Raw genomic sequence first — 24,815 nt, 5'->3', positions numbered from 1 at the left:
GAATATTTGACTAGTGTGGAAACATTTCACAGAGTCATGAGGATTTGGAAACTGGTTGGCCTATGTTTGAATTTGCCCTATTTTCTTTTATTAGCAGTTAACATTAGATTCAAGTTCATGAAACACTGATACTAATAGCAGTTACCCCAATGGCTCTTTTAGTATTAGGTATGAAAATGCATCAGAAGTACCCTGTACACAGCAAGCATCCTTGAATGTTCATTATCATAGTTAGTGATGGGAGAAGGAAGCTTTAACTTAAGTCAACTAAATGTTTTGAGACAGACCAGAAGTTTATTGACGATTGAGTTGAGTTATCAGTACAAATCATAGCAAATGCATTTTTTCACAACATTGTAGGAATTTCAGAATAAGATTCCAAAGATTAACATTGTATCTCTCCTTTTGATGATGTGCAGAGCTTGCTGACACAGCACAGATTAGCATCAGAACCGTTTAAGATGGTGCTTCCCAGTGTTTGCTTATATGGTTCCCTTGCTTGACAAAAAACACTCTTTCTAGTCAACAAGGCATCGAAACACGTCATTTGTCACTTTTCATCATACATGATAAAAGTTGGGATAATTGATGCCTTTGAACAGGGCATTTGGAATCTGTTTTTATCCAAAGAGAAAGACAGAGCTGTCTTCGTTAATTTGGGAAGTTCAGGTTAATATTACACACTTCAGCATCCATGCTTAGTTTGGAAGATAGATGCCTTGAAAACCGAATTCCTACAATTTGCCTGCACACCTGGGACCAGGGTTATTCTGTATGAAGCCAAAATTGGCCACAGCAATGCTTTCTGGCACAAGAAAATAGTCGCACACACACACACACACACACACACACACACACACTCAACAGCCCAGCCAATTAAGTCACATGCCCAAATCCAATTATTTCCCTAGATGTTTGCATAGAATTACTAGTCAGTTAGTACTGTAGACTACGACAATCACTGGCTAATTCCTTTTTCTTTTCCTTTATGACCAGATTTGATCATATCTTGGTAGCATGCAGACACAGACCTACTGACAGAACCTACTACCAGTGACAATATCAATTTTTTCTACCATTTTCAGAACTTTTTCAACGAATGTCCTGGGCTCAGGTTTCATTCTATGAAGCCCAGACTCTTGCTTTATTAGTTTGACATTTTGTTATGACCTCTGTCAACAGATACGGCCTCTGGTTTAGCTGCTTCTCTTACTTGCAACTAATACTCTTCTGCTGTGCTAAGACAAATTCACTGATTTATGATCTGGGCACACTTGCACTGATCATCCATCTAACATAAAAATATTGTCTTATTCTCTAACATCTCTCTTTTTGCCCAAAACATATATATGGCTCCTGGCATTTCGATTTTTTTATGTCCTAATATGATTAGAGATTTAATATGTCTGCATAAAAATGGCAAAGAATAGCTGTTATGTTCAGAAGGATTGCTACGAACCATTCCTTCGACTTTAAAGGTCATTATGATTTTACAGAACATCTTCACACATGTAATTTGGTCCCCACAACAACCCTGTGAGGTAGGAAGGGACATCATTTGGCAGAGCAAAAAATGGAAAAACTGAGATACATATAGGTATACAAATAGAAATGTGCTTCTATCTTAATGCTGTGGACCTTAGGGTTTAGTGTTAAAACATGAAGAAGAAAATAGAAAACCCTGGGAAATATTCTTTGTTGGCCCACAAAGAGGAATCAACATGAAAGCTTCATGGGATCTTATGTCTTTATTATTTTTGCATTTTCTTTTCTTTTCTTCTCCTGTTTTGCATTTTTTCTATAAAATATCTCATGTCTATTGTAATATTTATTTTCTAGTATATACACTTCAAACATAAAATTCAAGTAAATATAAAGAGCTTTCTAGAATAAAATCTTTGATTTTCTTTTTATGATCAAATATTTTTGTTGAAATGAATAGGCAATTCATGAAGTTAGGTTTGGTTCTCATTCAAACATATTGAAGAAATTATCAAATTATGCTTTATCTCTCTCTACTCCATAATAAGAAGGTAGCATTGTGAAATAAGCAATAAAAATAAGGTTATTTCTAATATAAAAGACACGAGTATCTATCTCCTTTCAATGTCTATTTCGCCCTATTAGTTTCCTAGGTTAGTCTTCTGTGGTTTGTTTATAACTGGTATATTTATATCTATACATTTAGAAAAACATATTTATTGTTATTTCTGACTTCACAACACACACATTGAACATATGCTAAATGAATGAGTGAAAGAATGGATGGACAGATTTTTTTTATTCTATTCCTATTGCTATTTGGGAACAATGTCTTGATATTAAAGAACCCATATTTAATCAATATCCATGAAGTTTCTCCTAGAGCCCAATGGGTTAAATTGGATTCCACAAGATTAGGTGAGTGAGCAGCGGGAGGGCTGAAGGAGGCAGGAACATCCCAGTAGACAGCATATGAGTGCATCTAAGTGAAGGGTGTCAAGGGATGGTGGTTATTACAGCAGAGGGCATGATGGTATACATATGGAATTGGGAGCCTGCGCAGCACCCAGAGTCAGGAGAAGAGGTTGTGAAGAGACCAGGCAATGACATGACACAGGAGCCAAAGTCATTTGAAGGAGCTGCAGAAAGATCCCGGAAGTCAGTTGTTCTGATGGCTTGTCCAGAGGTGAAAGGCCTTTTAAGGAGATGATAGTGGAGCATTCTGCTCAGCCCACCTGATCTTAAAAGGGTCCTGCCCCAATGTAATCAGGTGCATAGGTAAAAAAGGAAATCAGGATTATTTTCTTATATTTCAAAAATACCTGAATTATTAAAATATACATTGAATTAATTCAATATAATATTTAAGATCATGATTAAAATGTGCAGATCTGAGTAATTTCATTCAGAATAATCTATAGAATCATTGTGGAGGCATTTGCAAGACCTCTTTGTAAAATGCATATAACCTTGAACTATTGATTATATTTCTGGTAAATCCTATATTTCACAACATTCTCACAAAACATCATAGGAAATGGTGAATAGAACATTGATTATTAAAGCCAAACCAAAGCAAGCAAAAATTATTGACCATTTAAGAGTAGGGAAATAAATGACTACATTGGGGTAATTGTGATATCTCTGTAATTTTTTGTAGTATTTTGAAAAAAATATCTAGTCACTGAGAGAAAAGAGGCCGAAGCACTTGTGATTGCATATTAAACACAGAAAACCAGGACCTTTTACATTAGATACATATGCATATTATTGTTTCTTCTTTTGGGGTGTTGTGGAATTGCTTTCCATTCTCTCTGGGGGGACATGGCGAAGAATCAAGAGGCTGTTTACACTCATTCCCTCCTCAAAGAGCTCTTACTGCTTCCTCAGAGAAAGTACTCAAACTCCCAAATAGTCATCCAAATTTGTAATGCAAATTTCTAGACATAGCTGAAAAATTATTACAAGTATTTAGAAGCTGCCAGAACCAAAAAGCGGAGTGGCTTTACAATCTATAGATTAAAAGTAGAAAAGTTCCTTAGGTGCCACACTCAATTACGGTCAATGTTTCAAAGCTCTGACAAAGCCTCAGGGAAAGGAGATCAGATCAAGATACTTAAAGTGTGAGAAAATAAAGACATAGACAAAGATACGCAGAAACTTAAGAACTAGAGGCTGATAAGAGATCATCTGAAACTAGAAGGGATGAAAGAGAAAGGAGATAAAGGGCCATTAAAAAGCAATCAGCAGAGAAGTGGCCACCTGAAAGGAAACAAGGACAAGGGAATGCGGTTATGTTGCCTTAATATGCTAAGAGCAGTGGGGAAAGCACCCAAGTACTGAGGATTCCATCACTCCTATGTGTTGTTCAGCTTTGAAAGCATCATAGTTGAATTGGACTGCAATGGTTCATAACAGTCATAACCCCATGCTGTCTAATTGTGCCATCTGTACAATGTATTAGGCTAGAGTAAATTTTTGTGACAACAAGGAAATACTGATTCTATGTTTTTGAAAAAAAAAATGATCCCAGCTAAAACCAGCAAGGTTTTGTTAATAAAAACTTTATCATGATCTGTCTAAAACAGAGCTCTGAACAAGGAAGGCATGGCTGTGGCTCATACCAGACATGCATCTCACATGTAGACCCTTTTTGTAAGACAGGTTGGCACTCTGATTTCAATAACCCAAGTGGGGTATCCAATTCTCTTCACAATTATTACGTTAATGTATATTCATCCTATACACATAACAAAATTACTTAGAGCCAGGATACTATTGCCATCTCAGTTGATACTTAATTTTTAAAATCTGATACTCAGGTCTTTTGCATTTCAATGAAAAGTTTGCATTATAATGGAGCTTCCTGATGTGAAATCTATTCCTTTGAAGGTTGGAAAGTCTTGGATATATAATGTGACATTTTCAAGGTTTTAGTAAAAACAAAATAAAACAAAAGCTCTAGCTGCCTGGGAATTGCTCTGTTAAAGTCTTCAGCTTGCCCACGTGTCTATATACAAGCTTTTCATGGGCTCACTTAGTGTGTAAGGGGACTATGATTGTTTCTATTCAAAAGCTTGATTTCTCTTCAGTGGGTAAAAATTGACTTGAAAATTGGACAATTTTCTGTGTGATTTTTTCTTTAGAAAATAGTGCTAATCAAAAAAGAAGAAGAAAAACAGAATACAAATGCATAATGAGTTTGAAAGAGTTGTGTAATCTAATCTATTTGTTTTATTCTAATTAGCATGTTTTATTTGGAAAAAAACTGTGGCTGGCTTCTCCAGAAACTCTGCAGATAATTCTAAATCTCTCAATGTTTGTTTTAAGCCTACACTACTAATATCAAATTCTAACTTTATTTTAAAAAGAAACTGACATAGAAAACAAGAAGTCATGAACTTACTTGATATGCCTCCACTCCCCTTTTCTCCCTTTTGGCCTTTAGGTCCAGGATATCCTTAGGGGGAAAAACAGCAAAAGAGAAAAGAATTAGTTCAACAGAAAATGCTGATATCTTACTCTGCTTCTCGACTACCTCTTTCTTTTTCTCTTTATTCTCTTTCATTTGGGAGTGCTGGAGATTGTACTCAAGGCCAGTGTATACTAAACCCATGCTATACCACTAAGGCACGGTTTCAAACTCCACAGAACTTGTTTTAAATGGAAATAGGACACCACAAAATAAGACACCAATTTATAACAACTTATAGTTAGTCAAATATAATAACCATTCCATGCTGATAATGATGGCAGCCACTTTTGAAACCCCATTATAATTTTAGTATTATAACATCTACAATTATTTACAAGGGTGTGATATGTCCCCTTTTCACAAAACAGGCAAAACAGAAATGTAGTATAATTTTGCATGTTCGTTTTCATTTTCCTCTCTATCTGACCTTGCCTTTTCCCTCCTCCAACAGCTCAACATCTTCTAACTCATCCCATATCTTTACTATTTCCCATTACAAATTTATTTTATGTCTCCTTATTTATTCCTTTGCAACAGAACATCCGAAAGACTGGATTGTATAAGTCCAGGGACATAATGGAATTCTTATGACTCCATTCCTAAATGTTAATTGGTTCCTTAATTCTGTAGACTAATCACATTTGGCTACAAGAATACCCATCTATTTACATAGGGATGTAGCCCAAGTGTTACATAAGGGTCAGTGATTCAAACTTAGAAGTGAATATGGAAACATTCATCATGGGTCAGACCCCAACATTTTAATTTTTAAAGAATACTCCTCCTTAATAAAGAGTGTTACCACATTTTCAGATTGTTCCAGAAGAAAAATAAAAGATCTAAAAATGTAAATGGGAGAAAAGTAACATTTATGATGGGCATTTATGGTTCATCGTTTCTATTCTTCCCAGAGAAAGAGCCACAATATAAAACTCAGTTTCAACATTTCAGCTTGAATTTCATGCTTTGGAAGGAAAAATAGTTGTGCAACTGCTGCCACTGTTTCTATACAGTGATGTCGATACAGTAAAGCTACAGTTTCTATACAGTGTAACACCAGCATTACACAGAAGAGGATCCCAAGAATACCCTGTGATCTGCCTAACTACCATGGCCCCTTCTCTAGACACCTGGCAACCAGAGATGTATTTCCTGACTCCACAACTTTGCCTTTTCCAGAAGAGCACACAGTTGGAATCTTCAAGTTTAGTATTTTCAGATCAGATTCTTTCAGTTGGCAATTTGCATTTAAGATTTTTCCATATCATTTTGTGGCTTATTGTCTGTTTCTCTTTGTTGCCAATTATGATTCTGCTTTCTGCCTTCTTCACAACTTGTTTATCCATTCATGTACTGAAGTGTGGTAGAGGTTGGGTGAAGAGTTCATAGAGTTTAGGAGGATCACAACTTATCTTGCAACTAAGAATCTATTCTGTAACACTATAGAAATGGAATGCTGGGCACGAGCCAGCCCCCCCAGCACCCCTCCCCAACCCTGACCTGCTGTATGCTAGGACCAGTGCTCAAGAACAGTTTTAAGCTCCTACACTAAGGCTACCCACCCAGAGCAGTGAGTGCCTGCCTACCGGGCAGGCCTCAGGGTCCCCTGTAAGGGAGCCCGGGCACCTTCAGCTCCGGCGCCAGGCTTCGGGTGCGCACCTGGATACCCCCCCCCTTGCTCCATTCATCCATTTGGCCCTGGATCATTGGGCTACCGGCGGCCCTATTTAGTTGCTGAGGAATCCCATCTGGACGGGTGAGTGTGTGCTATCCAGGGGCAGACTGTCCCGAAAGAGAGCACAAACCCCCCTCCCCCAGCTCCTTTTGTAGGGCTGTCTTTCTCTCTCACGATCCAGCCCCCCAGCACCCCTCCCCAACCCTGCCCTGCTGTATGCTAGGACCAGTGCTCAAGAACAGTTTTAAGCTCCTACACTAAGGCTACCCACCCAGAGTGGTGAGTTCCTGCCTACTGGGCAGGCCTCAGGTTCCCCTGTTAGGGAGCCTGGGCACCTTCACCTCCTGCACTCTTCTGGATACCGCCCCCCCCCCTTGCTCCATTCATCCTTTTGGCACTGGAGCATTGGGGTACCGGCGGCCCTATTTAGTTGCTGAGGAATCCCATCAGGACGGGAACGGTCCATGCTTCTACACTGAAGAGATATACCCAGAAAGTCAATCACAGCAAAGACTGGACCAAGACACCAGGCATCTCCTGGCTCCATTAGAAGGAAGAGATGGGAAGGCACCAATGCAAGAATTCCTCTGACAACCTGAAAGGCAACATGACACCACCAGAATCCAGGGATCCCGAAATAAGTAGAATTGTATACCCTACTCGAGAAGAAATAGAAGATATCGACTCAAAAGTGAACTATATGAAAATGATAGAGGACCTTAAACAGGAGGTGAAAAACTGCCATAAACAATTAGAGATTACAAACAAAAAGGTAGAGGAAATGAATAAATCGCTCATAGACAGGCAAGAAAACCAAGAGAAACAAGAAAAAGCAATCAAACAGGTTAGGGAAGCGGTTCAAGACTTGAAGAATGAAATGGAAGCAACGAAGAAAGCACAAACCGAGGGAAGAATGGAGATGGAAAATCTGGGTAGACGAACAGGAACGACAGAGACAAGTACTAACAACAGATTACAAGAGATAGAAGAAAGAATGTCAGACACTGAAGATACCATAGAGAAAATAAACACACTGATCAAAGAAAACAGCAAAACCAACAAATTCTCATCACAAAACATTCAGGAAATCTGGGACACAATAAAAAGACCAAACCTAAGAATAATTGGAGTAGAAGAAGGAGAAGAAGGGCAGCTCAACGGTCCAGAAAATATACTTAATAAAATTATAGAAGAAAACTTTCCCAACCTGAAGAAAGAGATACCTATGAAGGTTCAAGAAGCATACAGAACACCAAATAGGCTGGATCAAAAAAAAAAAAAAACCATCCCCTCACCATATAATAATCAAAACACAAAATATACAGAATAAAGAAAGAATATTAAGAGCCGCAAAGGAAAAAGGCCAAGTTACTTATGAAGGTAAACATATCAGACTTACACCTGACTTCTCTATGGAAACCATGAAAGCAGGTCCTGGATAGATGTACTGCAAAAACTAAGAGATCATGGATGCAAACCCAGACTACTATATCCAGCCAAGCTTTCGATCACTATAAATGGAGAAAACAAAATTTTCCAGGATAAAAACAAATTTAAACAATGCATAGCCACAAATCCAGCCTTCCAGAAAATAATAGAAGAAAAATCACTAACCAAGGAGTCCAACAATGCCCACAATAACTCAGTCATCTAGAGACATTTCACCAGCGCAACTCAAAGAAGGGAAACACACAAACCCTACTACTAAAAAAGTGACCGGAGTTAACAACCACTGGTCATTAATATCACTTAATGTCAATGGGCTCAACTCACCTATAAAAAGGCACAGGCTAAGAGATTGGATACGAAAACAGGATCCAACATTCTGCTGTTTACAAGAAACACACCTCAACCACAAAGACAGGCACCTACTCAGAGTAAAGGGCTGGGAAAAAGCTTATCAAGCAAATGGACCTAAGAAACAAGCAGGTGTGGCCATACTAATTTCTAAAAAGTTGACTTCAAACTTAAATCAATCAGAAGAGATGGAGAGGGACATTTTATACTCATAACAGGTACAATTCATCAGGATGAAGTCTCAATCCTGAATATCTACGCCCCTAATATAAAAGCGCCCACGTATGTAAAAGAAACATTACTAAAACTCAAGGCTGCCATCAAACCACATACACTAATAGTAGGAGACTTCAACACTCCTCTCTCACCAATGGACAGGTCAATCAAACAGAAACCTAATAGAGAAATTAGAGAATTAATGGAGGTAATGTAGCAAATGGACTTAACAGACATCTATAGATTATTCCACCCAAATAGGAGAGAATATACCTTCTTCTCTGCAGCTCATGGAACCTTCTCAAAAATTGACCACATACTCGGTAGCAAAGCTAATTTACACAGTTACAAAAAAATATTAGTAACCACTTGTGTCTTATCAGATCACCATGGATTAAAGTTAGAATTCAACAACAATGCTACCCCCAGAAAGCCTACAAACTCATGGAAACTGAACAGTTAACTACCATACCTGGATTAAGGAAGAAATAAAGAAAGAAATTAAAGTCTTCCTTGAATTCAATGAAAATAAAGAAACAACATACTCGAACTTCTGGGACACTATGAAAGCAGTCCTAAGAGGAAAGTTCATCGCACTAAGTGCCCACTTAAAGAAAACAGAGAAAGCACATATTGGAGACTTAACAGCCCACCTGAAAGCTCTAGAAAAAAAAGAAGCAGACTCACCTAGGAGGAGTAGAAGACTGGAAATAATCAAACTGAGGGCTGAAATCAACAAAATAGAAACACAAAAAGCAATCCCAAGAATCAATGAAACAAAAAGCTGGTTCCTGGAGAAAATCAACAAGATTGATAAACCCCTATCCAAACTAATCAAACGGCAGAGAGAGAGTACGCAAATTAATAAGATCAGAAATGAAAAGAGGGACATAACCACAGACACAGAGGAAATTCTGAGAATCATTAGATCTTATTACAAAAGCCTGTATAACACAAAACTGGAAAATGTAAAAGAAATGGACACTTTTTTAGATAAATACCATATACCAAAATTACACCAGGACCAGGTGTACAATCTAAACAGACCTGTTGGTCGCGAAGGATTAGAAGCTGTTATCAAAAACCTCCCTACCAAAAAAAGCCCAGGACCAGATGGTTTCAATGCGGAATTCTACCAGAACTTCCAAGAAGACCTAATACCTATACTCCTTAATGTATTCCACAATATAGAAACAGAAGGGTCATTATCTAATTCCTTTTATGAAGCTACAGTTACTCTGATACCAAAACCACACAAAGACTCAACCAGGAAAGAGAATTACAGGCCAATCTCACTCATGAACATCGACGCAAAAATCCTCAACAAAATACTGGCAAACCGAATCCAAGAACACATCTGAAAAATTATCCATTATGATCAAGTAGGCTTCATTCCTGAGATGCAGGGCTGGTTCAACATACGAAAATCTATCAATGTAATCCAGCATATAAATAAACTGAAAGAAAAAAACCATATGATCATTTCATTAGATGCTGAAAAAGCATTCGACAAAATTCAACATCCATTTATGTTAAAAGTCTTGGAGAGATTAGGGATACAAGGGTCATACCTAAATATAATAAAAGCTATATACAGCAAACCGACAGCTAACATCAAATTAAACGGAGAGAAACTCAAAGCCATCCCGCTTAACTCAGGAACACGACAAGGCTGTCCACTCTCACCATACCTCTTCAATATAGTACTTGAAGTTCTAGCAATAGCAATAAGACAACATAATGGGATCAAGGGGATTCGAATTGGAAAGGAAGAAGTTAAACTTTCGTTATTCGCAGATGATATGATAGTGTACTTAAGCAACCCCCTAATCTCCACCAAAGAACTTTTACAGCTGTAAAACAGCTTTAGTAATGTGGCAGGATACAAGATCAACTCCAAAAAATCAGTCGCCCTCTTATACACAAAGGATAGGGAAGCAGAGAGTGAAATCAGAGAAGCTTCACCATTCACGATAGCCACAAACAGCATAAAATATCTTCGGGTAAATCTAAACAAGGAAGTGAAAGATCTATTTGACGAGAACTTTAAGGCATTGAAGAAAGAAATTGAAGAGGATACCAAAAAATGGATGGATCTCCCTTGCTCTTGGATTGGGAGGATCAACATAGTAAAAATGGCAATTCTACCTAAGGCAGTTTATAGATTCAATGCAATCCCCATCAAGATCCCATCAAAATTCTTCACAGATCTGGAGAGGACAATAATCAACTTTATATGGAAAAACAAAAAACCCAGGATAGCCAAAACAATCCTATACAATAAAGGATCTTCTGGAGGCATTACCATCCCTGACTTCAAACTCTATTACAGAGCTACAGTAATGAAAACAGTGTGGTACTGGCATAAAAACAGAGAAGTCGACCAATGGAATCGTATAGAAGACCCGGATTTTAACCCACAAACCTATGAACACCTCATTTTTGATAAAGGAGCTAAAAGTATACAATGGAAGAAAGAAAGCATCTTCAACAAATGGTGCTGGCACAACTGGATATCAACCTGTAGAGGAATGAAAATAGACCCACATCTTTCACCGTGCACAAAACTCAAGTCCAAATGGATTAAAGACCTCAATATCAGCCCGAACACACTGAACCTGATAGAAGAGAAAGTGGGAAATACCCTACAACAGATGGGCACAGGAGATCGCTTCCCATGTATAACCCCAGAAGCACAGACATTAAGGGCAACATTGAATAAATGGGACCTACTAAAACTGAGAAGCTTCTGCAAAGCAAAGGACACTGTCACTAAGACACAAAGGCAACCTACTGACTGGGAGAAGATCTTCACCAACCCCGCAACAGACAAAGGTCTGATCTCCAAAATATATAGAGAACTCAAGAAACTAGACTTTAAAATGCTAATTAACCCAATTAAAAAATGGGGCACTGAACTGAACAGAGAATTCTCAACAGAAGAAGTTCAAATGGCCAAAAGACACTTAAGGTCGTGCTCAACTTTCTTAGCAATCAGGGAAATGCAAATCAAAACAACTTTGAGATATCATCTTACACCTGTCAGAATGGCTAAAGCCAAAAACACCAAGTATAGCCTTTGCTGGAGAGGCTGTGGAGGAAGGGGTACCCTCATCCATTGCTGGTGGGAATGCAACATTGTGCAACCACTGTGGAAGTCAGTGTTTCGGTTTCTCAGGAAATTCAAGATCAACCTACTCCTGGACCCAGCAATACCACTCTTGGGAATATACCCAAGAGATGCCCTATCATATGACAAAAGCATTTGTTCAACTATGTTCATAGCAGTATTATTTGTAATAGCCAGAACCTGGAAACAGCCTAGATGCCCTTCAATGGAAGAATGGATGAAGAAAGTATGGAATATCTACACATTAGAGTACTACTCAGCGGTAAAAAACAATGACTTCTCCAATTTTGCATGCAAATGGATGGAAATAGAAAACACTATCCTGAGTGAGGTATCCCAGACCCAAAAAGATGAACATGGGATGTACTCACTCATAATTGGTTTCTAGCCATAAATAAGGGTCACGGAGTCTACAATAGGTGAATCTAAAGAAGCTAAGTAAGAAGGGGAACCCAAGGAAAAACATATAGTTATCCTCTTGGCTAAGGGAAGTAGACAAAATTACCGGGGAGAAAATTGGAATCTTGGGGGTGGGGTGGGATGTGGGTAAGGGGAGATGGGGAGAGAAAAGTTAGAAGGGAAGGAGGGGGGCCTTGGGGAAACAGGAGGATTGGGATAAAGGAAGGTTGGACAGGGGAGCACGGAACCACAATTCTTAGTTAAGGGAGCCACTGTAGGGTTGGCAAGAGACTTGAACCTAGAGTGGCTCCCAGGAGCCCAAGGCAATGTCCCCAGTTAGTTCCTTGGGCAGCTGAGGATAGGGAACCTGAAATGACCCTATCCTATATTAATACTGACGAATATCTTGCATATCATCATAGAACCTTCATCGGGTGATGGATGGAGATAGAGACAGAGACCCACACTGGAGCACTGGACTGAGCTCCCAAGGTCCCAATGAGGTGCAGAAGGAGGGAGAACATGAGCAAAGAAGTCGGGACCACGAGGGGTGCACCCACCCACTGAGACAGTGGAGCTGATCTATTGGGAGCTCACCAAGGCCAGCTGGACTGTGACTGAAAAAGCATGGGATAAAACTGGACTCTCTGAACATGGCGAACAATGAGGGCTGATGAGACGCAAAGGACAATGGCAAGAGGTTTTGATCCTGCTTAATGTGCTGGCTTGGTGGGAGCCTAGCCAGTGGATGTTCACCTTCCTAGATATGGACGGAGTGGGGAGGACCTAGGACTTACCACAGGGAAGAAAACCCTGACTGCTCTTTGGACTGGAGAGGGAGGGGGAAAGGAGTGGGGGGAGGGCGAGAAGGTGGGAGGAGGGGGAGAAGGGTGGGAGGAGGAAGAGGGAAATGGGAGGCTGGGAGGAACTGGAAACTTATTTTTTTTTATTCCTTTTCTCAATAAAAAAAAAAGAAAAAAAAAAGAAATGGAATGCTGTTCACTTCATACAATATGGAACCATAACGCACTCAATGACTCTTGCTAATAATTATAAACTTCTACTGGCTCAATACTTGCATCAAATATTTCCTCAATGTATTTAATGAGAGGTGTATGAAAAATGAATGCCTTCCTTGACATTTTCCTATAAACCTATAAGTGCTAAAATCTATTAAAACTATCTTAACAATATGGACTGTATTCCCTTGGTATTATTATCATTTAAATAGGAAATAATCTTATTCCTTACTGATGTTGTTGTACAAAGAACACAATCCAATATTAGTCTATTAATATAATTAGTTGTAATAACAATTGTTTTCTGTGCAAAAGAGACATTACTGAGCAATATTGATTATTATGCACTAATATGTAAGATAAATCCATTAATTTTGTTATGAATATTATTTTTCAACTGGGACTTACCAAGATTTAGCCAATTGTGGTCAAAAGGCTCTTTATACTGTTCACTTCTTTTTCTTGGTAGTCTTTTGACTCTGCTTACTGTATGGTAGATAACTTTCTTCACAGTGTGCTGCTATGGGGTAAAATGAATAGATGTGTGTGTGTGTGTGTGTGTGTGTGTGTGTGAATTTGTATATATGATCTGTGTACACAACTATTTTATTTTGGGGCATAGGAATTTTACTCTCATGAGTAAAAACTATTTCAATTTATTTTAGACTATAAATTTAACTATTTGAGTACTGCTATTCTATAAGTACAGGTTTTTATGCAAGCATTTTAGAAACACTACCAACGATCCAGTGTTTATTTTCATATTCTATGATAACAACCATAGCTTTACAATACCTGACCTCCCCGCTTTTCCAGGTGACCCTGGGTATCCTCTATTTCCAGGGAAGCCAGCTGGACCCCGATCACCTTTAAGGCCTGGAGCACCTGTATGGTTAATAAGGAAAACAAAAATGCCTAGCAATTAATTTTCAAACATATTTGAGCACCCAATAAACGAAGTAAGTGAATCTCTGAGGAGAGTATGACATTTTCCAACCATCCACACATTCAATTGAAAGATAATGTAATAAATGACATAAATTTGTTGCAATGAGCATGTTACGGTCAATGAAAAGCACATTGTCAGTCAACTAAAAGCACTACATTTTCCATTTTAGCTAGAAAGCTACTATCATCTGTCTATAACTTGTATAAAAAATTTTTGAAGCTTAACATTTTAATATACTTATATGATAGATTTTATTCATGATTTTTAACTTGGTGTATTTTTTCCCATGTAATTTTGACTAGTCAAAATATTTATAGAAAAAAAGAATGCTTATTTAATCTAAAGAGAAAAACTAAAAACAAATCCAAGGTATTTAGGTAAATTGATTAGTCATCCTTTCTAATTGTGTTTAAATCATTCAGTCTATTTTATTTGCAAACATTATGAAGGAAATTTGTTTGCAAAGGATGGAATTTGAATGCATGGCAATAACATTGTTTTTATTGTTAGTTACAGAATTATTTTTTGAGCAAAGAAAGTTCATTTTCTCTCTCCTTTTCTATGTCTTCCATAATCTCCTTGCAAAACATTGCTTTCAAGATTATGACATCCTTAGAGGAAAATAATTAAGCACAATTTTGTGACTCATTAATGTTTCTATATAACTGGAAAAATCATAGCATGCAAATTAATCCAATGTGAAGGTGATTTTCTTATTCTCCTTCACATATAGGTTTATGTGAACAATATATTGCATGTGGTCTCTATGAATGCCCTCAGACTCATAAGAAAGCTCTTGTAGTAACTGTTGCTAAATAATTAAATAATGTACAAAATCAATAATTAGTGCATGGGCTAGAGAGATGACCCAGTAGTTAAAAGCACTGGCTGCTCTTCCAGAGGACACATGTTTGATTCCTGGAACCCATATGGCAACTAACAATTATCTGTAACTCAAGTTCTCTTTTTTTTTTGTTTTTTTTTTTTTTTTTTGGTTTTTTCGAGACAGGGTTTCTCTGTGGTTTTGGAGCAGAGCAGATACCCTTTTCACATCTCAGAAGATACCAGGCATTTACACAGTGCACAGACATATGTGCAACCAAAACATACACATAAAATAATAAAATACTTTAAAATAAACTAACACTCACCATTTAATTTGCCATGTTATTAGGATGCTAGAATGCATTATATTTTCCAACACATGAGATGATTTACAAACACTCACACACAGCTACACCACAGAAAAGATTAAATGGATATTCATCCCTAATTACAAACATGGATACACATCATTCAACCTCATGGTATATGATTAAGTGATTACAGTATGTCCTTACCATTTAAACCCGGAATGCCAGGTGGACCACTTACTCCAGTGAGCCCTCGGTCTCCCTTTTCTCCTCGGGGTCCAGGAGGTCCTTTAAGAAACACAGTATTGACTATAATTATAAAGCATGAGTAAGATTATCATTTATCAAGATAGTTATATGGAAATCCAAATATTTCTATTTGCTGTACATTAATTTAAAATGAATAACGCTGACCTTTCTAAATGGCTAAGTACTCTGATGTTGAGAACTGTAATGGCCTCATCTGAGAAAAATGTCATATCCTCAAATTAAATCACAAAAATACTGTTGTGAGGTTAGTATTTTGCTAGGTTATAATAAAGTGGTAAGAGAGAAAAGGTCATTGTGATAACACAAAATAACATAAATATTGTACATATTAAAACTTAGGTTTGTAATACTCTTGATGGAGATAAATATGCATATGTATATGAATGTGTGTATATGTATGTATGAGTGTGTGGGTGAATGTATGTACATGTCACAACAATTAAAGGAATAGAAGCCATAAATTTGAAAGATAGAAAGTAGGGTACATGGGAAGGGTTGGGTGGAAAAAAATGGAATGGGGGAAATTAATGGAGTATATTTTAACTTTAAAACCTAAAAATCTGCAAAATGAGTGTTGATAAAGTTAGATGATTCCTTTTCTAGGTAGAATGAGTAAACTGTAGACCATGTAGACCAATTACAAGGCTGATACAACACACAAAACTGGAAAATGGTGGAAGTACAATAATTACCTAATACAAACATTCTCCACCCAAAATGCCAGATTAGTGATCTCACAGGCATTACAGAGAGATGAAGAATGAAGTTAAGGGCAACCAAAACCCACAGGAATAATTTCTCCAAAATGCACTGGGACGTCTTATTATCATTTTGCACCACTTACAGTTTTAAACAATTTCCAAACAAAATATTTAAAATTACAAACAAAACCAGATGGCTAGGTGGAATTCAATTATAGAATACCAACACAGCCTGTCCAGGGCCCTAGGCTTTACTCCTAGAACTGAGTGTAAGAAAATGGTATGTGTGTAAGCATGACTGTTATTTTCTTGTGTTTATTTCCTAAGAGAGAATACAGAGCAAATATCACACAGTATTTTTCTTTTATTAGTTATAGTAACTAATTCTGCAGTCATTCAAAATACATACAACAGAGAAAAAATACTGGGCCTCTTCATAAGACAGATGGGCATCTATGGATACTTGGTATTCAGAGGCCAAGTTCCCATGAATTATTATCCTCACAAAATAACCCAAATAATTATGAATGTAAAAATGTGTATGGAGTAAGACAGTGAAAAATCAAGAGCAAACAAAGAAAATGACACCAAGATCATACCATTGATTTTTGATAAATGAACTTCCAAAGCATTATTTTATGAAGAAGGAAGATAACCCAGAAGAGGTGGATGGAATAGTTTTTTAAATAAATAATTAGCTAGCTCGTGGACAAGTCTTAATAAATTATTTTAATATAAAGTAAGATGAGCAAAATAGACTAAACTCTGGTTTATGAAAGTCCATAGCATAGAAATGAACTGTAATCTCATACAGAGGGCACAAGGGAGTGTGTCACGAGTCAAAGCACTTTCAGTTCCCTATACAACTCAGTTTTCTTTAAGATGCTGACTAGCTTTAACGTATATTACATTTCAATTGCAATCAAGACATATGGAATATATCATAAAGTTTCCAAAACCTCTTTGGTAACTTTGATGAAAAGATAAATTCAATAAAAATAATTCACATCAACTATAGAAAAACAAAATAAGAAAATGAGAGAGACATAAATCAAGTTGGAAAAAGAAAAAAAATACACCCCCCCCCCCGAAACAGATGCGGGGAAAAGAAGTTGTCAGGTCTTCAAATTCAAGAATTTTTACAGGAGATAAAGTATAAGCACACAGACCAGAAAGTTAGAACTATAGAAAAATATTCATAAAGTGAAAATAACTAAAATCTATTATGTGGGCATAAATGACTTATGTTTGCTAAAAGATGAGTAAGAGTCATTGGCACAGTAGAAGACACTGATATATCTAAGATTATCTTTAAGAATTCAAGAGGTGTTTCTAAATGACAGTATAGTTAGAAAAGAAGGAAAGAGATTTTTTTGGTGCTTTTATTGTTCTCTCTCTTTGATTTTTTTGAGACAGGCTCTCACTGTGAACCTTAGTCTGGCTTCAAACTTGTGGCCTCCTGCCCCAGCCTTCCCAGTGATGACTCACCACATCTGGTTTTGCATTTCTCTTTAAGAAATTCTAGTGTGTGGGTGACATTACCACACCTGCCCTCATATTAACTGTTCTTCTGTGCATAGTAACTGCATAGTAACTGTCTGTAGTAACTGCATCCTCAAAAATCATTTCCTTTAGAAGACAGGATTTCAAATACCAAAGGTCTGCATTTAAGGATATATTTTAATGTCTCATTTTTGAGACAAGATGTCTCACCTTGAATTAAGGTGATATTTTTCAATGTCTGTGAGTGTTCCCAGTCCTTCAGTCTGAGGTCATTAGTGATGTTATTCAAAACTTTCATTTCCTGTTTTACTTCCTGTTCCACATGTTCTTGTTCTTCTTTCACAGACTGGATTTCTGCTGATGCTTTGCGCACACGTTCCTCTAACTTATTGATGTCCTAAAACACACAATGAGCATTGCAACCTTTGTTACATGCAATTAGGAAATACATAAGTGAACAGAGTTTGGAAATTTGAATGTTGTAAAATCACATAACATTGGGCAAGTGCTATAAGATAAGAATAAGGAAATGAGTATTCAAAATGGCAGCTCTCTGGCTGAATAGCATCTCTTCTTTAAACTAAATGGTTCACTAAGATCCCTAGTCAAAACAAACAAAATCCGTTGCCTATACATCTAAGAATGCTTCTACTCCCAAATAAACAAATGTCAAATATTGAGAATTAAAAATAGCACTTATCATAGGGGTTTTAATTTATTCAAAGTGAAATTTCTTCACAGTTCATTTGGGGTTAAACATTCTTATTTTATGATATTGTTTCATAGCAATAACTGAAGTTTAATGTGATTCTCAGTGATAATGACAGTAAGAACAGAGTTTCATATTTAGTAAGATGTCCAAGTTGCATTTTCATAACATTTTACTCTCAATTTTTATTTTTACTCTTCTCTTGATAATTTTGTATTTTCATCAGTTATAAATAGACGATCTGTAGATGCATACATACATGTACATATACTCAGTGTGTACAGCTCTTTTCTTCTTCATATTTCTTTGAGATATTATCTCATGTACCACTTGGCCTTAAATGTGTTATTTAATTAACTTCAACTCCTGATTCTCTTCTTCTACCTTTTCAGTGCGGAGATTTCAGACATTTACTAGCTATCATACACATATTCAAATGGTGGCTGACCAAGGAACGTGCCAAACAGGACATAGAAAGCACAGGAGCAAATAAGGCTTCAACCCCACACATAGAACTATAGGTGACTGAAAAAATGGGAGCAGGAGCAATGGCCCTCCCCAAGGAAGAGCACACCAATTGGTTGTCCAGAGCCAAATGGTAAGTCTGAAAATATACATGCAGGTAGCATTATACAGAATGAATAGGTTATATTTAGGAACACACACGTACATACATATGCACATATGAATAAAATAACAATTTCTGAAAAAGGGGGTCATGGATTTGAATGAGTTGGGAAATGTATAGGTTCTTGGAAGGAGGGAAGTAAGGGAGTTTTGTAATTAAATTATGATCTCAAAAATAAAATTACAAGAGTCTTTGCTGCTGTAATACTGTTATGTCTGCTTGCTTCTTTTGCAGTGCTGGGCTGAGACAGGGCCCTATGTCTGTTTTGTTATCATTCTTTCACTGAGCGATAATTTATTATCTGGAAAATAGCTTCATCAGGAGTGTGCTTTTGTTGTTGAATCTCAGTTTTTGAGATTGTAATTTAACTGCAATGTCTTCCCCCTCTTTCCTCTCCTGAAGCCCTCCCTGTAAGAGCTCAAATAGGAATAGAAAACAACGCATATTGAATCTTATGGTGATTGTAAGTATACACTGTTATCCTATTAAGAACTCATGGTTAAATATATTTATGTTTTTAAAGTTTAATTTTAGTTACCAGTGCAAAAAAACTTAAGTGTATCTTCTAGAAACAGCAAAATAAATTATCTAAAAATTCTGCTTCATAAGGTATCTATGTAAATAACATGCATATTACTTTGATGTAAAGATAATTAAGTTATTCATAGACTTCACAATACATGTATTTACCTTCCTAGACATGCTCAGGTAATCTAAATCTTATAAGTGGTGTAGTCTAACAAGATAATAAGTGGTATTTATAATATAAAAACAACTTCATATCCTAGATCCATTGGAAAATAATATTCTCTTTTTCTGGGGGTCTGGAAAAGGCCCCAGTTACACCTTTAAAGATCTCTTATTAGATTGTCAGAGGTGTCTACATCAGTAGGTGAAGTAGAAAACTTTTGTTCCTCCTGCTTTCTGAATTGCCTAAGAAAACAGAATCTATATGAATTTTGTTCTAGAATGAACTACGCCATTGTATTCTGAAATGCTTACCTCCTGTTGCTTCACGATAGACTCATTGACTTTGCGGTTCAGTGTTTCTGTATGGAGCTGGACATCAAGCAGTGTGGTATTGAGACTCAGCAAAGATTTGGAAATTTCATCTAGTGAGTTCCCATGTTCCTGGACTGATGAGATCAAGGAACTTAACTGTAGCAGAACATCATTAAGTCTTTGGTCGGTTGCCATACTAAAATTCTGGAAGCGTTCTGTGTCCATGAGGTTGTCTTTTAAGTCTGAAATGCTTTGGATTCTCTCCTCCAAGTCCTTCATGTGTTCCATGATGGCTGGAAATCTCATTTCAGCTTTCCTGGTGTCTTCTTCTCCAATCAGACTTTGAGAAGTATCACTTGTGTTAATTGAACCAACAAAGCAATTCTTCATTCCCCTATTGATAAGCTGAGCTGAATATTTAAACAAAAACAAATCAAATCATAGCATATATCATTTTGTGCTCATCACTACTTTCTATGTCTCTGCACTACATTCCATTACAGTATGTTGAATGCTATCCTAAATCAAGAATGTATTTTTGAAACATAAAGCAAAGAAAACCAGCGTCCAAATCACAGTCTCGGAGAACTTAAATAACAATGAGGACCCTAAGAGAGACATACATAGATCTAATCTACATGGGAAGTAGAAAAAGAAAAGATCTCCTGAGTAAATTGGGAGCATGGGGACCTTGGGAGGTACTTAAAGTACTCTCACTTTCAACAGTGGCTGAGATGGAGTAGACTAAGTATGTAAAACTTATCACTGGCAGCTGATAGCCATGGCAATTCTATTCCATTGAAAAGTGGATTATACATAAAAGAATGTCTTATCAGAATTCTTGCAGCCTTTACTCTCATAGAAAGAAATGTCTGCTAATTGATTATTATTTATATTAACAATAAGTGTTACTGTGTTTTTTATTTAAAAGCACTTTATATTTCTGTGTGAAATTAGCTTATTGATTATAATACTATATCAATGGTATTTTGATATGGTCTACAACAGGAAACACAATTATTGCATGTCAGTCATTCTGAATTTCTTAATCAATAAATTAGACATACAACCCAGTTCATGCACCCTCTCCTCCACTGCCCAGGGTCCTAGCTGAGGTCATCCCCGTGGACTTCCGAGATTCCCTCCAGAGCCAAGCCTCATGCCAACCCCAAAATAACTCCCTCAATTGAGATATCTCCTTCCCTGTTTCCATATCTGTCCTTCCTCCATCTCAATCATCCCACTCCCCCAAGCTCTCCCCAAACCCTCCCCTTTTCCCTTGTCTCTCATCCTCTCCCCTTCCCCCCAGTCCACCCCCACCCCTATGCCCTCAACTTTTGACTGGCGATCTTGTCTGCTTCAAATTTCCAGGAGGATCTACATATGGATTTTTTGGGGTTCACCTTATTACTTAGCTTCTTTAGGATCATGAACTATAGGCTCAATGTCCTTTGTTTATGGCTAGAATCTACTACTGAGTGAGTACTTACTAGATTCATATTTTTGGGTCTCGGTTATCTCACTCAGGTTAGTGTTTTCTTTTTCCATCCATTTACATGAAAAATTCAAACCTGAACTGGCCTTATCCCGTAGTCAGACTAATGACCCTCTTGAATATCATCATAGAACCTTCATCTGGCGATGGATGGAAAAAGAGACAGAGACCCACGTCGGAGCACTAGATTGAGCTCTCAAAATCCAGTTGAAGAGCAGAAGGAGGGAGGATATGACCAAGGAAGTCAGGACCATGAGGGGTTGGTCCACCCACTGAGAGAGTGTGCCTGAGCTAATGGGAGCTCACCAAATCCAGCTGGACTAAGACTGAATGACCATGGGATCAAAAAGGAGCCTCTGAATGTGGCTGACAATTAGGGCAGACTGAGAAGCCAATGATAATGGCACTGGGACTTGTCTCTACTGCATGTACTGGCTTTTGGGGATCCTATTCTATTTGGATGCATACCTTCCTAGCCTGGATGGAGAGGGGAGAGCCTTGGACTTCCCAAAGGGCAGGGGACCTTGTCCTCTCTCAGGATTGGAGGGGGAGGGGAGAGGGTGTGTGGAGTTTGGGATGGAAGTGGGAGGGGGGCAGGAAGTGAAAATTTTGATTGCTATTATTTATAAAATAAAAAATTAGACATAAAGTATGTTTGCTTGCTACAGATAATCGTATTTATTTAAATTCAAACTGAGAAGCAAATTTTTATGTAAAACTTAATCAATTTAATGCTTTACTTATAGAGCACCTCTGGTGTGAACTATCAATTGTGAACTGGCAATAAAAGTGTATGCCTCATCAAGAAAACTTTTCTTTGGAACGGACAGAGATAACTACACAAAACCACTATCAATAAAAATCCATTGGAAAGCTTGGTCCCAAGCAATGAATCTACAAAATGCTCTACACTTAAGATTCAAGGAACATCACAGAAGAGGGCACATGAAGACTGAAAGAGCCAGAAGATCATGGACTTCTGTGAAACTGTGTCTCCTAGTAACATCAGAAGATGCAGCTGCAAAGTCTCACCCACATGGCTGTCCAAATGGGAGCCGAACAAAGAGGACACTAAGCAAGCACATTAAATAAATAAATAAATAAATAAATAAATAAATAAATAAAATTTAGCACTAAATATTATTCCCTGAAAATATAGCAAGATAAAGAATGTCACAAAGACAATATTAGTGAACATAACAAACTGCATAGGGAACACCCCACAAGTCACAACTTTGCACAAAAATACTACAGGCCACTGGTAAAGCTAGGATGAGGAGAAGTGCCCCTGCCCAAGGAAGAACACAACAATTAGTTGCCCATTACCAAATGGTCAGACTTAGAAACACAATTCTAAGTAGCACATGGACTCAATAGGTTATGTTCGGGAATACACATGTATATACGAATGCATGTATGTAAGAAAGAACAATTGATAAAAAGGAAGTCGTAAGTTTGGAAGAAGCTCAGGGATGGGTATGTGGGAAGGTTTGGAGGTAGGAGAGGGAAGGGAGAAGTGTTGCTATTAAAACACAGTCCCAAAATTAAACAAAATAAACTGACTGGGAAGGCATTTTGTCCCTAACAATAATAAACTTAAATCAACAATCACTGTTTCAAAATTGTCCCATGGTGAACATTGCTTCATTTAGTGAGCAGTTACGACACAAAATTTTTGAGTGGTATATACTGGATTAACATTTAAGACTGTGTTTATGAGCAGCGACATTGGACTAGTTACTAGTGTTCAAGCTTTCATTTTACCATCTGTGCAAATAGAATGTTAGTACTACTATCAACAACAAATAAGTATATAAAAAGTGTATAGATCATTTCCTAATATTAATAAGCATTTGATGCTTCAGGATTAAAGTATCATCTTTATCTACATCCTTAACATCGATGAATTCCATTACAATGATATATTAACTATGTATAGTATAAATATGTTACTTAAGTAAAAGTAATCAATTAATAAATTATACTAAATATATTAGTATGTTGTATAATATAAAAACATTCCTGTAGGGAGTAGTGTCTGTAAACACAGCAGTTTGCACTTTATTTTATAAAACCTATGTTTTATTTGCTTCATCATAGAACTTTGCTTTGAAAACAAGATTTATTTCACATAATAAAAAAGTATTTTTTTCTCAGCATAGAAAGAGGAGGTCGGATGTTGTTAAAAGTTGCATCAACTATGATTTTAATTTGACAACAGAGACATGAGTTGATAATAAAGGCTTTGTTTATTTATTTTAAAAACATAGTTTTTCTTGTCTCCTCAATAATAAATAAAACTAACTTCAGCTTTACTTTATTTAAAAATAGTTCACTTGAGTGCTGGATCAAGGAGCTTTATGGTACTTGTCAGGCATGCATGTGAACCTTAGAATCTAGACTACAGCAATATCTAACTGTGGTGGTCTTAATGAGACTGGGTTCCAAACACTCATATATTTAATGTTTTGATTCCACAGTTGGTTTTACTGCTTAGGAAGGATTAAAGAGTGATCCTGTAGAAGAAGAACATCTATAGGAGGCATGACTTGAAGTTTCTAAAGACTTGGGCTATTCTAGTTAGCTCTTTCTTGCTCATGGTTGTATCTCAAGCTGCGAGCTCTCAGAGCCGCGCCTGCCTCCTTCCTCCCATGCTCTTTGCCAGGATTGTTATGGACTCTAATCCTTACAGTTACAGTAGCTGTAAGGTTCAAATTAATGGTTTTTTTATAAGTTGCCTTGCTCATGGTGTCTTATCGCATCAATAGAAAAGTTAGACACTAACTAAGCAAGTTAAATAGGTATGAAAAAATGTAAAGTAGGGATTACCTCCTTATAATACAAATATATAAAGAACTCCACAAGGACATGGCCAAAGGACATACCAACATGGACAGGAAAGAGCTCATGAGGCCACAACCTTACCCAAAGAACTTTAGGCAACAGAAAAAGCTGGGAGTAGGAGAGGTGGTCCTCCCCAGGGAAGAACACACCAATAGAAGGTACAGTGTCAATCAACCAATGCTGAAACCATCCATACAAGTAATAGTATGCAGAGTAAGCAGGTTATATTTTAGGACTATATATATATATATATATGTACGTATACACATATGCAAGCAATAACAATAGTGAAAACAGGGCATTAATTTTAGAAGAGTAGGGAGGACATGAGAGGGTTTGAAGAAAGGTAAGGTAAGGTAGAAATGTTAAATGTAAAATTATGTTATAA

The 24,815-nt window shown here is 37.1% G+C and overlaps 1 protein-coding gene across 2 annotated transcripts in view; it reads right to left on the bottom strand.

Moving 5' to 3' along the window:
- The window catches only part of Msr1 (macrophage scavenger receptor 1), a 64,373-nt gene that overhangs the window by 25,421 nt on the left and 14,137 nt on the right, over positions 1-24,815 (bottom strand). The window contains exons 4-9 of one of the 2 annotated variants that reach the window (XM_041644417.1): positions 20,089-20,498; positions 17,960-18,146; positions 15,483-15,563; positions 13,989-14,078; positions 4,889-4,942; positions 290-2,734 (exon numbers count right to left, since the gene is read on the bottom strand). In XM_041644417.1, the coding sequence (XP_041500351.1) occupies positions 2,724-2,734; positions 4,889-4,942; positions 13,989-14,078; positions 15,483-15,563; positions 17,960-18,146; positions 20,089-20,498 (833 nt within the window). In that variant the 3' untranslated portion in view covers positions 290-2,723. Of the gene's footprint in view, positions 1-289; positions 2,735-4,888; positions 4,943-13,988; positions 14,079-15,482; positions 15,564-17,959; positions 18,147-20,088; positions 20,499-24,815 lie in introns of those variants that run through there. The other variant, XM_041644416.1, reaches the window with a different exon arrangement.

Source organism: Microtus oregoni, unplaced genomic scaffold, assembly GCF_018167655.1.
Source record: "Microtus oregoni isolate MIOR12 unplaced genomic scaffold, Mior012 000096F_ref0000112, whole genome shotgun sequence".
Taxonomy (NCBI): domain Eukaryota; kingdom Metazoa; phylum Chordata; class Mammalia; order Rodentia; family Cricetidae; genus Microtus; species Microtus oregoni.
The sequence above is the reverse complement of the archived record's forward strand: the minus strand, read 5'-3'. Positions and strand labels throughout refer to the sequence as shown.